This window comes from Trichosurus vulpecula, chromosome 2, assembly GCF_011100635.1.
Source record: "Trichosurus vulpecula isolate mTriVul1 chromosome 2, mTriVul1.pri, whole genome shotgun sequence".
Classification (NCBI taxonomy): domain Eukaryota; kingdom Metazoa; phylum Chordata; class Mammalia; order Diprotodontia; family Phalangeridae; genus Trichosurus; species Trichosurus vulpecula.
This window is the reverse complement of record NC_050574.1, coordinates 301,415,884-301,433,220: the sequence shown is the minus strand read 5'-3', so window position 1 is coordinate 301,433,220 and position 17,337 is coordinate 301,415,884. Positions and strand designations below refer to the sequence as shown.

Here is a 17,337-nt window from a genome sequence, read left to right as displayed (position 1 = left end):
AATAAACCCAGAAATATTTAGGAACATGGAGTGGAGTGTCACTGGGGTAATTTGAGTAACTACGTATAAACTAAGGTCTATGTTGTCATATGTCCATTTCTCAATTTTTCTTGCGATAATGTTTATCCAAGCAGCTACTCACTTAAGAGCATTCTGGGAAAGGCTCGTTGCACTGGTTTGGTGGGCCAATAGCTCAGAAAAAAGGGAACAGTTACAGTGAGTCCATTCTGCTTTCCATTCTCACTGATGGTTTGTATCTCAATACATGTGTCTGGCCTGGGAGAAAGGGCAGCAAAGGAATACTGATTAGTGGTGGTTGTAAGGGCTTAGAGACAGCTGGATTGGCTTAGAAGACAAAAAGTCATTCACTTTGTTGATTTTTCAGAATTCTATTATCATATCAGTGGTTTCCAAACTTTTTTGCTTTCATCTTTATCAGCAAAAAAAATCTGGAGTACATCCTCAGTGTGTCTATGCTTATAAATTATATATGACTGTTAATTATGTAAATTTTAAAAATTAAAAATACATTAAAATATATTTGAATTTGAAAATCAATAGGAAGTCCCTAGAATTTGCTTGACATAGTCAGACCTTTGTTTCAAGAAAATTACTTCCCATCTCAGGAAGGGAGGGAGGGATAGAACTTAGAATTCAAAACATTAACAAAAGGTGTTAAAAATTGTTTTAACATGTAATTTGGGGGAAAATAATACTAAAAGAAACAGTACCTGTACTGCCTTCTTCATGATTATCTGGAAAGTGTTTTGTAAACTTTAAAATGCTACATAAATGCATTATTAAAAAATTCAAATTGGTGAAACCACACACAAAAAAAGAAAAAAGAAAATAATTTTGACAGCTGTGTGGAGGATGACAGACAGGAGGCAGGGAGGCCCATTAAAAGCCTGAGGTGACAGAGGCTTGTGGGTGCAGGCTTGGAGCCCATTCTGGCCAACTTGAGAGAGGAGAGGACGCCTGTGGACAGCACCCCTTCCCAGGGGCCCAAGAAAGCCAAGTCTGACCAGCTACCTGCAACTCTTTTAATTTTTAAATCTGAAAGCAACTTGGTAATGTTTTACAAAAAGAAAACAAAAAAGAAAAATTATGAAACAAAAAAAAAAAGGCTATTGTGATAATCCAGGTGAGAAGCGATAAGGACTTGAATTTGGCTGCTGGCTTTATGAGTATAGCGAGGGGGGCAGATTTTAGAGATTCAGCAAAATTTAGCAACTGATTTATTTGGTGGTGGTGGTGGAAGTGGGGCATTGAAGAGGGTGAGGAAGGTGTGAGAACTGGCTGACCAGAAGGATGTAATAGGGAAGTCTGAAGAAGGGCAGGTTTAAGAGGAAGAGCAATGCTGTCTGTGGTGCAGGTCACAATCTGTTCACACCTGTTCATCGTGTATATTACTGGTTCATCCAAAGTGAGGAGTGGGGCAGGTGGTACACTTTACTCACCAGTAACTGCCTTTGACAGGCAACTGCCAGAGACTCGAGGTGACCTTTGTGACGGGGTACAGTGGCACAACTTTCCCAATGTCACCAACATAGCTGTAGCTGTGGGTTCTGGGAGCTCTCAGCTCAGTTCTGAAGTGGGGAGGTTGGGAGCTTGTACAGTAGGGGGAAGGGCGGTGTTGAAGGTCAAGGGTAAGTGTGGTTCCCTTGAAGACAAGCTCAATGATTGGCTATTGAATGGAAGCTGTGATGCATCTTCCCACCCTCCACATGGTTGATCACACAACCCCTTGTGGTTAGTCCATGGGCCCTATTGCACTTTAAAGACCCCTAATTTAGAGCATTTCTTTTGGTGGGAAGATAAGAAGATGGAAATAATAGCCTTTGGATAGATCCCAGATGATTACTATTCTCTTTTTTTTCTCAACTTGGCAATTACCTGTGTGTTTTCAGGCAAATTTATCATACTTCCATCTTTGAATATGGCATCTGGTCAAAGTTTATTAAAGATTCAATGATACCTAGAGTGGTGATCACAGAATTTAAAAGTTGGAAGGGACTCAGGGGCTATCTAGTCCAACCCATACACAAAGGAACCCCCCACTGAGACAAACCCCACAAATGGCCCTCTGTTCTCTGCTTGATGAGCTTAAGACTGAAGGCCCTTTACCACTTTAGTTACCCTCCTCTCATCTAGCTTATCAATGTCCTTTCTGTTATGTCATCTCCAGTGCAAAGGTAATTTCCTCTGGCAGAGAAATAGAAGCATCACCAAGAATTGAGTGGCTCTGTCTTCTCTCTGTTGTTGGTTATCATTGTCCCATCCACCTCTTTAACCACAGGACCCAGAGCTGAGCGCAATATTCCACAGCGGGGCTATCTCTTCCTTATTCCTGGAAGCTATGTTCTCTTAATGCAGCCCAAGATGGCATCCACATTTTTGGCTGTCACATCCCACTGCTGACTTATATTATACTTGGAATCCTTTTAAAACCCCAAGAGCTCCCCGCCCCAGAACTGCTATTTTACCATCCCCCTCCTTGCCATCTTGTACTAGTTAAACTGATTTTTTTTTTGTACTCAATACTTTACATTTATCTCAAATGAATTTCTTCATGTTAAGATTCAGCCTGATGCTCCAGCCTGTCAGGATCTTTGTGTGTTAGCCATTCCTCCCAGCCTTGTGTCATCTGTGACACAAGATGACTAGGCATCTACAGCTTTATCTAAGTCATTGATAACAAATGTTAAGTAACTCAGCACCATGCACAGATTTGGGCTGGGTGGGGGAGGGAGGGGGTCAGAGGGATACTCCACTAAAGACTTCCTCCCACAATGACAATAAACCATTAACAGAAGCTCTTTGAGTACAGCCATCCAACCACTTCTGAATCCATTTGATTGTATTATTGTCTAATCCATATCTTTCCATCTTCTCCATAAGACTAGTATGAGATAGTTTTAGCAAAAGCTTTACTAATATAGGTGAATGATACCCACAGCATTGCTTCTATTTACTAGTTTAGCAATCTTATCCAAAAAAAGGGAAATGAGCTTAGTCTGGCATGACCTTGACCTCTTCTTGAAGCCATATTGATTCTTTGTAATCACTGCTTCCCCTTCTAGATATTTGCTAACCTTCTCTTATGTGATCCATTTGCAAATTCCCCCAAGAATTGAAGTCAAGTGCAGCAGCCTATAGTTTGTAGACTTTCTCTTCCATTTTTCAAAATTCAGGACAAAATTTTCCCTTCTCCAATCTTGTAGCACCTCTCCTGTTTTCCATCTTTCCAATATCACTAACAGGAGCTGAGCAATCACACCTGCTGGTTCTTCTGATAGCTAAGAATGTAGTTCACCTGGATAGGGTGACTTGAATTCATCAAGGTCAACTTGGTCCTCTCTTACTCTTATCTTGGAGATCAATTCCCATTAGTCATTTCTATTATATACCTTACTGTGCAAAAGCAATTCTCCTTGGCAGAGAAAACAGAAACATCACTAAGAATCGAGTAACTCTTTCTTCTCTCTGTTGTTGGTTGTGGTTGTCTGATCCACCCCAAGCAAAAATGCTATCCTTTTTTTGATCCTTTTTCTCCCAAAACTGCTTTAAAAAATGCTTTTCATTAATCCTGAGTTCCTTTTACCAGCTTCAGTCATTCTGAGTTTTATCACTCCTTACACTATTTTTATATGGCTGTGCCATGCTCTTATATTTAACCTGTTACCTGACCTTGCTTCCATCTTTGATATTTCTTTTTAAAGTATAGGTTGGTTGGTGAGTTTCCTGTGCATCCACATCAGTCTCTTCAAATAAACTACTTAGAGGCTTCTGTTTCCCCTAGAAACCAAATTGCTATACTTCATGCACAAATGAAAAGTGGATATTACTATTTCCTTCTCATATGTAGGGAATAAGTTGTAGGGAGACAGGGAACTTTTGAGGGTGCTTCAGATTCCCCTTGAAGTTTCAGAAATGCCCCAAAGATATATACAATGATTAATCCCTCTTTTCCCTCACCCCAAGAAAATAAGTGCCAAAATTGTTAAATGATGTCTACTAAAATGTGGTTTCAAAAACACTTACATTCAAGACTTTGATTGTCGGTATATTTGGACAAAGAAAATTTCTTTTAATGGGAAATGGTATGTGTTTCTGGAAGAAAAAGATGTCCAAGTCTAATGATTTTGTTCTTAAGTCAGAAGAGCCATTGATAGGACCATTTCAAAATATTCCCTTTTAATTCTAATCTAACATAACAAGAATAACCACCACAATAGCATAATAATAATATGTCCCTTAGTCTGACTTTAAAGTCATTATTAAAATTAATGAGAAAATTGTGGTTGTTCAGTCGTGTCTGACTCTTCATAACCAACCACATTTGGGGTCTTCTTGGCAAACATACTGGAGTGGTTTGCCATTTCCTTCTCCAGCTCATTTTACAGACAAAAAACGGAGGCAAACAGGGCAAACTAACTTGCCCACCATCACACAGCTAGTAACTGTTTGAGGATGGAATTGAACTTAGAACTTCATGACTCTAGGCCCAGTGCTCTATCCACTGTGCTATCTAGCTGCCCCAATGAGAAAGTAGCTAGGTCCTAATTTGTACCACGAAAGGGATAAATTACTGCTCTTGTGTAAAAACTGAATGGTGTCTCAGACAAAGCTTATGAGTACAGGGATAACAATAATTTGGTTGCTGGGGAAAAGAGAGACAAAAGCCACCAGCCCCATTTTAACTTAGACCTTGATTGGCAGGATAGAAGTTGAGAGGAATTTTTTCACTCTGAGTCAAATAGAAGGTGCCAGGAGTTTCCTCACTCTGGACTTCCCTACTCGGAAGTCAAATGCGTTAAGGATTTAGACTAGTGGAGTTGAAAAGACAAGACTCAAATGCCAAAAGGCTTTTCTAGTCACTAGGCTAGGGTCTGAATTTCAAAAAGGCCAAAGTAGCCCTCAGGCTATGGCTTTTCAGAGTGGAGAATCCAAAAACCACAGCTTCCGCTTACAGATGAAACCGCATCACAGGTTAAGAGGACAACGTGGCAGGAGGGAGCAGCTCAGTGGAGATGTCCAACAAAGTACCTCAGTGGCCCTCCAGTGTCTGGGGTATAAGATGGCCCCCTCATTCGAGTTGCCTGGTCTCATATATTCTTTGACTGTGCCTCCTCTCACCAGTGTAGTAACCTGTAGGAGAATGTACCTCTATTTGTTTGGGGCAATCATTCTTGTTTGTTTTGCAGTGCTGTTTGATGGACTGTCTTTTGGTTTCATTTGAGTTCTGGTGGATTTAAGAAAAAATATCAGTGATGCTTGTGAGCTATACTTTTGAGAGTATGCTGACCTGCAAAGTATCTCAAACCTTGATTAGCTTGGTGGGTAAGAGGGGTATGTCCATCTCTTAGGAGGCTCTGGGAACTGTCCATATACCTTTTTCCCTATAATTCACAAATAACAGTGCAGCTCCTCTTTTTTGGGTAAGGTTAAAGACTTACTATCACCATACACCCCACTTGGCCTTTGGGTTATATGGTAGCTATTGTCACCTGTTTTTTGTGATTCTGACTGGAAGATGATGGCTTTTGTTTCAAATGAAAAAGCTCAGTGTTTATAGGAACAAATACATGCAAAGTCAACAGACAACAACTCTAAAGTGATATGTGGACTTGGACACCCATGCCCAACCTGGGACATCTTTCATCCTTGGTCAGCCTTTCCTTGAGGAAGCCTACTGAGACATACTTCAGAAACAGTTTATACAGTTTAATACATATCTTTTGTCCATCAGGCCACACAGAGCTAAGGGGTGGGGGGGAGAGGCAGGGGAGGGGACGACAGGAGAGGCTGGCTTTTAAGAAGTCATGCCACTGTGGAAACAATCCCTAGGGAGACTTTTTTCTCAGTACAGCACAAACAAGTATTTTGAACAGGTGGTGAAAATCTGGCTGGATAAAAATGGAATTCATTTCCAGGATCTGGCACTGCCATTCACAACTATAGGCCCTAGTTTACTTAAATTATATATGTATACATACTTCTATCAAAGTCCTACTCTCTTTTGTAAAATCCCACTCTGATGTTTCATTGTGGCATGGTACAGTGATTATAGGTTCTCTAATGCTAAGTCAAAGTAGTGAAAGTGCTGGCAGATATGACCAAGGTGGACAGGCTTTGTGTATGGATCCTACGGGGTAATACTGCCTGTCTATATGTCCAAAGACCAGTCTGGCCAAGTTTGGTGAGGCTCATCACCAGCTTGGTTACAGAATAGTGAACTTTCAGTTGCAATAGCTTTGGAAGACCATCTAGTTGCAGAGAACTTTCTGCATTACTGGAGGAAAGCCCATTCCATGAAATCACAGGTCTTTGAAGCAAATTCAAAGAACATAAAGATGTATAATAACAGGTCTGAACCTCCTTCCCCATCAAGCACTTAGATGACAGTGACATGTAATGGGACTTCTTGTTTCTCTTCCCCAGGTCTGTGACTCCCTAACACTACTAATCCAGATCACTGGGTTGTTGCTGTTTTTAAACTGATAAACATTTGGCTTGTCTGAGTCCCTGAGCATCTCCATTAGCCTTTCCAATCAGTAGAGTGTGACGGGATTTCCTTTATTGAAGGGAATTCCCTTTATTTCTCGAAGCATCCTCCAACACAACCAAGCAGTTGTGTTCCTGTTGACTGCCTCCCTCTTTGATCTCATCAGTTTTCCCCTCTTCTCCTCTCCTCAGGAAGAGGCAAGTGCAGTATGTCCATCTCTTAGGAGGCACTGGGAACTGTCCATATATCCTTTTTCCTATAATTCACAAATAACAGTGCAATCCCTCTTTTATGGGTATAAAGACTTACTACCACCATACTCCCAACTTGGCCCATGGCCAAGAGACTGGTTGTCTCTCTTCATTCCTCAGAACACTATTATGTATTGGCTTTGCCATTTCTTGTACCATGTCATCACACAATGCTTTGTATTCTTTTTCCATCTGAAAATAGGTTCTTTTCCCAAGTATACTTTGAGATTCTTGGAAGTGTGAGCTGTGTATATGCATCTATGGATCCCCCTGAAGCACCGAAAATAGCGCCTTGCACATAGTAGATTGATTAGAGGAAGCTTTTACCTTCTAAACACCTTTGGTCCTTGTGTCAAGCACAATAATGAGTTTACTTGGAGACCTAAGTTCCTCTGCAGAGGAGAGAAAGTAATTATGGACAATGATAGTAAAGAAAATCAATATTTAAAGATACTTGGTGATTTAAAAGTTGAAAGGGATTGCCCAAGATACCCACACTGGAGGCCCTGGAGCCTAGTTATTCTAGGAGAATAACTGTCAGGATGGCAAACAGAAGAAAATACAGACCAGAAAATTTTCTAAATCAGCTGAATTCAAAAACAGTCTTTTTGTCTGCTCTAGATAAGATATCCCAAAATTTAGCATCATTCTTTTATTTTATTTTAAAGAAGACACACTACCCAAGAACCATACTCTGTACAGAAAAGTATATTCAATAATGTATTATACTATCAATTAAAATAATGTATTATGCTACCAAATTATCAGAATCATAACCTTGTTCTGCTTGGTAAAAAGATCCCAAAGTGAATTGTCACAAAAAGCTAATTTGTATCACTGAAAATGAAGGATAGCAACTGACCTATTGGAAACTTTTATTCCAGAAGTAGGTTTCTATTGTTTGATTTTGACTGCATATTTTGGAGGTTCTGAGATACCTTTATTCCAAGTTTTTCAGGATATGGATGGTCTCTTAACATGCAAAAAACAAACAACAGAAAAAGCACATACACACAGAGAAAGACAATAACAAAGAATTACTTTGCATGGAGAAATGACATAAAAGACATTATTATGAAGGAGATATCTGATGAGAAGAGGAGATGTGTCAATAGCATGGTGAGATCCAGGGACAAGAGGTAGACAGCCTGACCATGCTATTACAAAAGACCTAAAGGAAGACCTTTAGGTTCTGGACAGATCCTCAAGGGAGGATTAATGGGAGGTCATGGACAAGAGTCACCTAAGAGGAGAATGCATGGCTGAGTGTCTACATGGCTGGGATCACAGGTCCATTGACATATGTCCTGCCCTCAATCTTCCCCACCCCCTACTCCCATCATGAAAAGAAGACCAACAGTGCTGCCGATGCCATCATTCATGCAATTTTAGTCCTACGTCTCATCTATTTTGGAGCCACACCTGCAATTTCACTGGAATAAGGTAACTCTCAGTGAGGAAGCTGGCCCCAGCAGTGCAGATCAGCAAACAACAATGGTGACAGCATATACTTCTACAGCAGAATTTACACAGTGCTTTCCTCCCAACCTCCCTAGGAGGCAGGCAACAAAAATATTATTATTCCCATTTCATAGACGAATAAACTGGGGCTCAGAGAGATTACATGACTCATGCATAGTCATGCTTTACATTCAGATCGCTGGGACTGGATTCAGTTCAAGTAATCCAAACAGCAAGGGGTCATTAGCAGTTATGTGGCATTGGGATTGAAAACTACATGCAAATTGGTCCAGAATTGACCCATCTGTTCTCGAGGTAAACAATTTCAGGAACAAAATTTAATAATGTTAAGAAAAAAAACTCTGAGAAAAAAGTAAATTGTTGGTCTTGTCTGACTATTCTGAACTCCTGTTAAAACCTAGAACACAGCTGCATTATCTATCCAGCTGTCCACAGTTTTGGAGGAGATATGTGCCTAGATGGTCTTGATGTTACATGAAGAATAATAGTTAGAAAACAAAGCAAACCAATGATACACAAAATCTTCATGTTCTAAATGAGAGAGGGTGATCAGAAATCTACTGTCACAGGCCTACAGAAAAACCACAGATGTTTGAATAGTTATAGACTAGTTATAATCTACTATATCTGGTTGCTCATTATTGTCTTGGGTGTAATTAAGCAGGAAGCTAAGAATGAAAACAAATTCTTGGAGACCAGCAATAGGTACATTGAGGCCAAGGTTGCTCTGGCCCTGGTTCTAGGCTAGCACGTGAAATCTTCATGCCTAAAATAGAGCTCTGGGCCCCAGGAACAAGATTTAAAGCTGGATGGGGCCTTATAGTATTCAATTTTAATAGATGACATGCTTTACACAGTTGGCATATACAACAAAGATAAATAGCTGTTGTAGGAACAGGTTTAAAGACATGAAATGAGATGGGACTATTAGGAAGAGGTGTAATTTCTGAGGAGACTCCAAATCGTATGGGGTGGAACAGGCCTCTCGAAAGCTCTGCCTCTTTTAGGCCAAACTTGGTTTATTCTGGAAGAAGTTGTTTTGGGGCATTTTGGAAATGATGAGGATAAAAAATAATTTATCTTCCCAATAGGTCTGATGAGGTTTGAAAATCATAGTCAAGAGTTACATGGTGTGGTACTAAAATATAAACAAGAGTATGAATAGGGAAGTAACTATTTTTCATTCTCTTGTCCTTAAGAAATTCTTCTTGCTATTAAAAAGAATAAAGCTGACTTCTACAGCTATATATAAATGACGTAGTCTTGTTACTTGCTAGGTGAGATAATATCATGTTCAGGTGAGGATTCTAAGCTTGGAAGAGACCTCGGTCCAGATCCTGGTTCTGACACTTACTGTGAACTTGGGCAAATCACTTAGGTCTCTAGGCCCCAGTTTCCTCATTTGTAAATTGGGAACAATAACACTCACACTACCCAAGTCACAGGATTGTTGTGAGAAAGTGATTTGTAAATCTTAAAATGCTAAATCAATGAGGGGTCTCAGTACTCTAGTAATACGTTTTGTATACATGGACCTGTGCACTTTAGCAGATGCGAGGCACAGAAGTCCATAAATCCAAAGCTCCCTTTTCTTGCTGTTAAAAGTTGGAAGATAATATGAGATATATAAGCACCTCTTTGACATGAAGAGTTTGTAACTGCTATGGGACTAGTGGGCTCTAAAACCCTTAGCAGGGAGTCTTTATCTGGTTTTATAGTTGGGTGCTTTAAGAGAAAACAGAATAAATAAAAATCCAGACTTATAAGCTCGATATATTATGAGTGACTCTTTGGATTATAAAAGGATTCTTCATTTTATAAAAGCATATCTTGATGATAATAATGATCAAAGTATTTTCAAATCATGAAGCAGATTAAAAATTAAAAGGAAATGGAAAAGCATGATTCAATTTGTAAAAAACACCTGGTTTGCCCACAACATTTCTAGGCACACATATGTTTTGGAGAAGGAGTCATAGCTGCATCTCAACTTTGGAGATTATAACTTGGTATAGATACTTAATGGATTGTGATGTTATTGATACAGGCATTCCCTCCAATGATCTAGCTCAGTGGTATAAAAAGTCAGCTAGAAACCAGGGCTACTACATAAGGGATACAGCACATAAGGATCCCTATAGGCCACAGATTGACTTAGAAAACCACCATTAACATTATCTGCGTTTCATTGTATTTTTATTTGTCAGACATTTCCCAATTATATTTTAATCTGACTCATCTATACTCTAGTCACATGTTTGACACTTCTGGTTCTTAGGCCTCAGCACTACTGGGAGTGATGCATTGTCAGTGGGATAACATTCATGCTTAAAAAAAGATGGGTTTTTCCTGTATGACAAGGTACTGAAAGCACTCTACAATGTGCCAAATGCAGTCTAGCTTGCCCTTTTTATCCTAGTCAATTCTGGACCCATTTCATGCTATATCTAAATCCATACCTAATAGTTCTGAACTGTCCTACCATGTAGGTTTGTTCAGTACTGTTCCTTTATATTCTATAAACACACACACAGAGATGCATACACATACACATACACACAATACATACACAAACACTTACTTGTCATCTTTTTCATCTTTACTTTCTAACATCATAAATTCAGCTCTGAGCATTTCTGGTGTCAATATATTGGAGGGCTGATCATCAGGCTCCCTAAAAAGAAATAATATTTAGCTCATACTTTGTTTTCTCCTTCCATCCAAAAGAAAATGAAATGAATAGATTTGGTCATGCAGGCACTGCATAGTTATTCTATGAGACAACAGAGAAGGTTTTAGGCCTGTAGTGGGGACCTAATTAATGAATCACCATATCCACCAAGAAATTCACCAAAGTAGCCAATTAAAACCAAAGAATGAGTGACATTTTAAAGACGTTGTCAAATGAAATGGTATTATGCCCAGAGATATTTTCAACATTTATTCCAACTTCAAACAAGCTTCCAACTTCTGATGCCTAATTAACAAAATCCAAGTATTGGACTGCCTCCTACAAGCTGGTGTAACAAAATATAGCTCCTGCTGTCCGGGAGTTCTAATTAGATAGAGTTGGGGAAGATGATGAAATATAGACATAAAAATCAAACTCACAATATAAGGCAGTGATTGACAGGTCTTCAATGAGTGTTATAGGTTCTAAGAGTTAAATGTATGTAGAGGAGAGAGTACAAGGCACATCATGATCAGTAAAAGGTATAATAGAGGAAGGGGGATTTGAGCTGGGCCTCTGAAGGACAGCAACATTTTGATGGGAGTCAGAACTGATTTTTGCCTATGGAACTTGAAGTTGCAGGTAACTATAAGGTAAACTATTAGGTTTTAAATAAGCCAGCTATAAAATGTCTACAGCAGCTGCATGACAGTGTCTCACTGTCTTAGTCCTGGGGTTAGAATGCTAATAGAATGATACTATAACTGAAAGGTACGGTGAGATGTATGCTACATCTATTGTCTGCTATGCTGTAACATGTGCAGTTTTAAAAGCTTTTCTCTAGGAATAGGTCTTGGTGCAAAGAAGTGTCCCAGAATCAAGAACATGATTTATTCTAATGTGACATTATTTATTCAAATGAGATATTTGTGAAGTGCTTAGTACAGTAGGTGTTATATAAATACTTATTCCCTTCCCTTTTTTTCTTAAAATTTAATTTTATATGAACCTTGGGAATATCACAAAACTATAAATAATGTAATTTAGTTTTTAAAGTGAATTTACTATTTGTGGAGGATGCAACATTAAACATCTGGAAATGCTGCTCTCATAGTTAGCAACAGCTGCATATCCTTATTAGTGTCATTTCCTGTGCTGTTGAAAAATGTATTTTCATTGGGTGCTGATGGCAGCACACATGAGGGCCTCTATGCTTTCTGACCCATAACCCTGTGAGCTATATATACATGAGAGCCCTGTGTAGGAATCTGTAAACCAAGAGAGTTGGAAGGGTTTATTGTGTGGTGTGTGGGCCCAGATTTTTCCAAGAGCTTCCTGTGGTAACTACAAAGTGTTGCTGGCAGTCAACACCCCAAGATCTGGTGCTGCAGACAATGGCATCTCACTAAACTGTTATACAAAATAGAGGTGAGCACTGTACACTTACGCTGCTGAGGGAGTTGTTTCACAAACCATTTCTATTGTTCCATGGAACCCTCCCCTGACTAGCCATGGATGATACAGCACAATCTGTAACAATTACAGAAAACACAAACAATACCCCCAAACAACAGACAATTCTATGCACATGTAACTTGGGGGAAGAGACCTGCATCCTGGCAGAGAGAGGGTTTGCCCAGCATTTCTCAAGTTCTAGGGGATGGCCCTTGACTTTGAAAAGGAATAGGTCATCAGAGAGGAGGGGAATGCTGGACAAGGAGGGGAATGCTGGACAGGAAGGAAGATCAAGGCAGATAAACTCTATAGGACTGTTTGTGAAGGATCAGGGCCTATGGAAATCTGTATGAACTAAGAGTGATGTGAAGGCAAGCAGGCAAAAGTGACAGACCACAGGGCTGGTGAGGAACATTAAAAAAACCCCAAAACCAAAAACCACCTCCAGGCCCCAATAGCGTCCTTCCCATCCTCCTCCAAAAAGCTGCTTCCATTTAGTATCTGAATAATGGTTCCTGCTTCCATTGTCCCTTTTTTTAGGCTGACTGGGTAGCAGCTGGGGCATCTTTGTTCTTTACCTCAGTTTAATTCTTAAACTACTGACCTATGCTAAAATTTGTGGACCAACAAAATCCAGGATGTTTCCTCTCTTATTTAGTGCACAGATGAAGATGAAGAAAGAAGAATTTACCCTTTCAAAGATGAGACACTTTTTTTTTTGCTTAGAAGCACTGAGCTGGGCTTAGCCACAGAAGGAGGAATGCCACTGGTGTTAGCATCCCCATGAGCCTTTCAGAGTGCCTAAGTCCCAACTTAAACTATAAACCTATTTTCTTTTCCTTTAAAAAAACAAATGTACAAAACACCACCACCATCAAACCACCCAGTAAACTGGAAAGCAGTGTGCTATAACAAAAAAATCACTCCTGGTTCAGTCTGAAGGGCTTTGAGTGGCAGGCTTCTAGAGAGCAAGGTGGGAAATAAGAACTTCTACAAAGAAGCCACTAGTCAGGCTGGAATGTGTCTATCAATGCATGGTTACCATAGTGATGCTAGTGTAGAAATCTGGTCAACACCACCTGCGTCTGAACTTGCTTATGAGCTCTCCCTGACCAGCAGCCAACTGAAGGTGGGCCATCTCAATACTAACTCCTATATAAGTAGGGGGGTTCAAAATTTGTGCCCTTTGGTTGCTGAAGAGGCAGAGGGCTGCTCCATTTATCATTCTGGGTCCTTAGATCGTAAAATGGAAAGTTACTTTGGAGAGCTTGAGTTCAACCCTCTAATTTTATAGATTAAGAAATTGACAGAATAGAGTGGGGTAAATTATCTCACATAAAAGCAGCAAGAAAAGGCAGTTCTATTGGAAGGGAAGAGGGGGCAGGTGAAAGGGAATGAGTGAATCTTGCTCTCATCGGATGTGACTTAAGGCGGGAATAACATACACACTCAATTGGGTATCTTACCCTACAAGAAAGTAAGGAGGAAGGGGATGGGGGGCAGGTGATAGAAGGGAGGGCAGATAAGGGGAGGAGGTAATCAAAAGCAAACACTTTTGATAAGGAACAGGTCAAAGGAGAAAATTGAATAAATGGGAACAGGATAGGATGGAGGGAAATATAATTAGTCTTTCACACCATGACTATTATGGAAGAGTTTTGCATAATGATACATGTGTAGCCTAAGTTGAACTGCTTGCCTTCTCAAGGAGGGTGGGTGGGGAGGAAAGGAGAGAATTTGGAACTCAAAGTTCTAAAAACAAATGTTCAAAAAAGACTTGTGTTTACATGCATCTGGGAAATAAGATATACAGGCAATGGCGTATAGAAATCTATCTTGCCCTACAAGAAAGTAAGGGGAAAGGGGATAAGGTGGGGGGGGGGAAGAATGGGGTGACAGAAGGGAGGGAAGACTGGGGACAGGGGTGATCAGAATATATGCCATCTTGGGGTGATGGGAGAATAGGAATGGGGAGAAAATTTGTAACTTTAAATCTTGTGGAAACCAATGTTGAAAACTAAAAATATTAAATAATTATAAACAAACAAACAAACAAACAAATAAATAAATATATAAGAAATTGACATAGGGCAAACAGTTTGTCCAAAGCCATACAGGTAGGAACATCACAGATGGCATTTGAAGTCAGGTTTACTGACTCCAGAGCCAGGGCTCTCTCCGTTGTACCATGCTGCCCCTGTCTAACTGCCATCTCTATTCAATAGCTGGAACCAAATAGTGCTAGGTACTACATTGCCTGGAACACAGTAAGTATTCAAAAATCTTTATTGGTTTTCTTTTTCTTCTAGAGTTCTACATCTTTCTTCTGCTGGTAAAAATTTAGAGTGATATAAAACTACTGGATGCTTAGCATTTTACTGTTGATTATATCAGTATCTAATATGTATTTAAAGATCCTTTGAATAAATAAATAAATTTTTAAGAAAGAAAAAAGATCCTTTGAACCTGGCAAGAAAAGGTGTCTAGAGAAGAAAATGCAGAACTATGGAAGAAAAGAGAATCCAGAAATATTTTCGAATACTCAGAAAGCATTACTTTGAGTAATATTTTACTGGACTATTGTTACTGGGTACACAGTAGGTACAATTTGAAACTATCTTTTTAAGCAGAGCTTCATTCCCTTGTCTTTTTTTTCACCAGGAATACTGCAAGCTAGAATCTCTTTCCTGTTATCTTGATTGTGTAGTATAGTGCTGTGAAAGTATGGAATAATATTACCTAGGAAAAGGTGGCTAGTTAACTAAGTTGATTAGTGCTAAACAACAAGGACCTCAAAGAGACAGGCAGTGGGAAAGTGCACCTTGACATATATGGGATTTATAACATTTTTAAAAAGTGACACAATTCAGTTGCAATATGGAACCTATTTGTGATACGAACATTATTAACAAAGAGACCATATCCTGGAATGACCTAGTGTGGAATCATTTTTCCAATGAATATAGAGTTGTCCTTCAGTTGAAAGATAGTTATAGTACAGAACATTTTCAGTTAATAATTTCTAGGTAATGCAATGACTTGTAAGGCCAGTCTGTTTTTAGTGCCAGAAGTAAATATAAGATAAGAGACAGGTGTGGGACTAAGAATGTTTCCTAAATAGTGATGGGAGGCCCAATTCTTCACATATGCAATTTAGTCAAATTAAATGGAAATGTACAGGAATAATAAAGAAAGTGTTTTGCTGATCAGGCCTCAACAAAATTAGGAAATAAGCTGTTCGGTTTTAGCATCTTCATCCTTCCCTTTTTCTTCTCCTACCCTTTCTCAAGTGCCCAAAGCTTTCATGCTCTCTCCACCTTGTTTCTATCAAAACTTAAAGGATCTAATGTTTTTAGGCTGGCCTGCAGAGGAGTCTCAAGAGAGTTGCCTGGATTACTGAGAAATTTAAGTGACTTCACCAGGGTAACCCCGCCAAGAAGTCAACAATAGGCTGAGAACCCAGCAGTTCCTGATACTGAGGCCAGCTTTTTATTCACTGGGCCAAATTGCTCCTCACATACCCCTTCTAACCAGTCATAGTTTTAGAACTAGAAAAGTCTTGGAGGGATAATCTAACTCCCTCATTCAAAAAACTCATTCACACTGAGGTATAAATGACTGATAGGATTAAAGCATTTTCCCCACCAGGGCCACATAGATTTGTGGTTATTGTTGTTCAGTTCTGTCAGACTCCTTCTCATTTGGGGTTTTCTTAACATTTCCTTCTCCAGCTCATTTTACAGATGAGGAAATTGAGACAAATAAGGTTAAGTGACTTGCCCAGGGTGATATAGCTAGGAAGTTTCTGAGGCTAGATTTGAACTTATGAAGATGAGTCTTCCTGATTCCACATCTGGCACTCTCTCCACTGCACCACCTAGTTGCCCCATGTAGATTTAACAGGGAATAAAGCTTTAAGCCAAAAAATAAATCTCTAATGATGGCATTTCAGGCATCAGCAAGCAACCGGAGAACATATTTTTGAGGGATGGGGGAATCCTCAGATTTTTCAAATATCCCTGAAATCACAGCACTTAAGACTAACCCTATTTTAAGTTGCACCAAGAAATCATCTGTTCCTAAAATATAGACCGAAGTCAAAGTTTTCCTTCCAAATGTCTCATGTTTAGATCTAATACTCAATATAAGTATTAGTCTTATTAGTAAATTTGTATTATTTTTTTCATTGAAACTGATTTGAAACTTCCTTAAAAATATAGGGCAGCTGGGTGGCACAGTGGATAGAGCACAGGTTCTGGAGTCAGGAGGACCTGAGTTCAGATCCAGACCTCAGATACTTACTAGCTGTGTGACCCTGGGCAAGTTACCTAACCCCAATTGCAATAGGAACTGACTATGTTCACTTAATGCTCCCTAAAAGGTTGCATGAAGGCAACCCATGCTTGTATGCTTTTTCTTCAATCTTTCCCAGTTCTTCAAATGTTACAGATTATAGTTTTCTCTTTTTTGGATTGAAACAAATATAAAGTTGTCCATATAGACACACATACACTCAGTAATTTGTACTTCTTTGGCTAGCCAAATGCGCAAATCTCCTAAATTACTTTTTTTATTATCAGTACTTGGTGGAAAATTCTACCACAGATCTAAAATGAAGAAATCATCCAATTTAAAAGGCACACGAATGGAACAATTTCATTCTTCTCCCTAAAATGAGGTGAAGTACCAATAGATTCAGTGCAATTCTCTAATGACTTTCTCATTGATAAAAAGTGTTGGAGGTTCTGAAAAGGGAAAACCAACCTCTTGGATGAGAGTATAGACTCTATTTTGTATGTAAGTACTGTCCATCGAGGGGTCCTTAGCTTCTAAATCTTAATAGGGTTTCAGAGAAAAGGGGCAGAGATTCAAGGGTACATTTTTTTTGGATGTTGTCCATGAATAGCAAAATTTCCTAAAATTTATTAAATTTATACCATTTGTTTAAAGGCTCTGCTTAAATCTTGTCT

General features: G+C 39.3%; 1 protein-coding gene across 1 annotated transcript in view; it reads right to left on the bottom strand.

Moving 5' to 3' along the window:
• Positions 1-7,634: 7,634 nt before the first annotated feature.
• Positions 7,635-17,337, bottom strand: part of CFAP221 (cilia and flagella associated protein 221) — a 111,554-nt gene continuing 101,851 nt past the window's right edge. Inside the window, 2 exon segments of the mRNA XM_036744611.1 lie at positions 7,635-7,731; positions 10,823-10,915. Of these exon segments, the coding sequence (XP_036600506.1) occupies positions 7,635-7,731; positions 10,823-10,915 (190 nt within the window).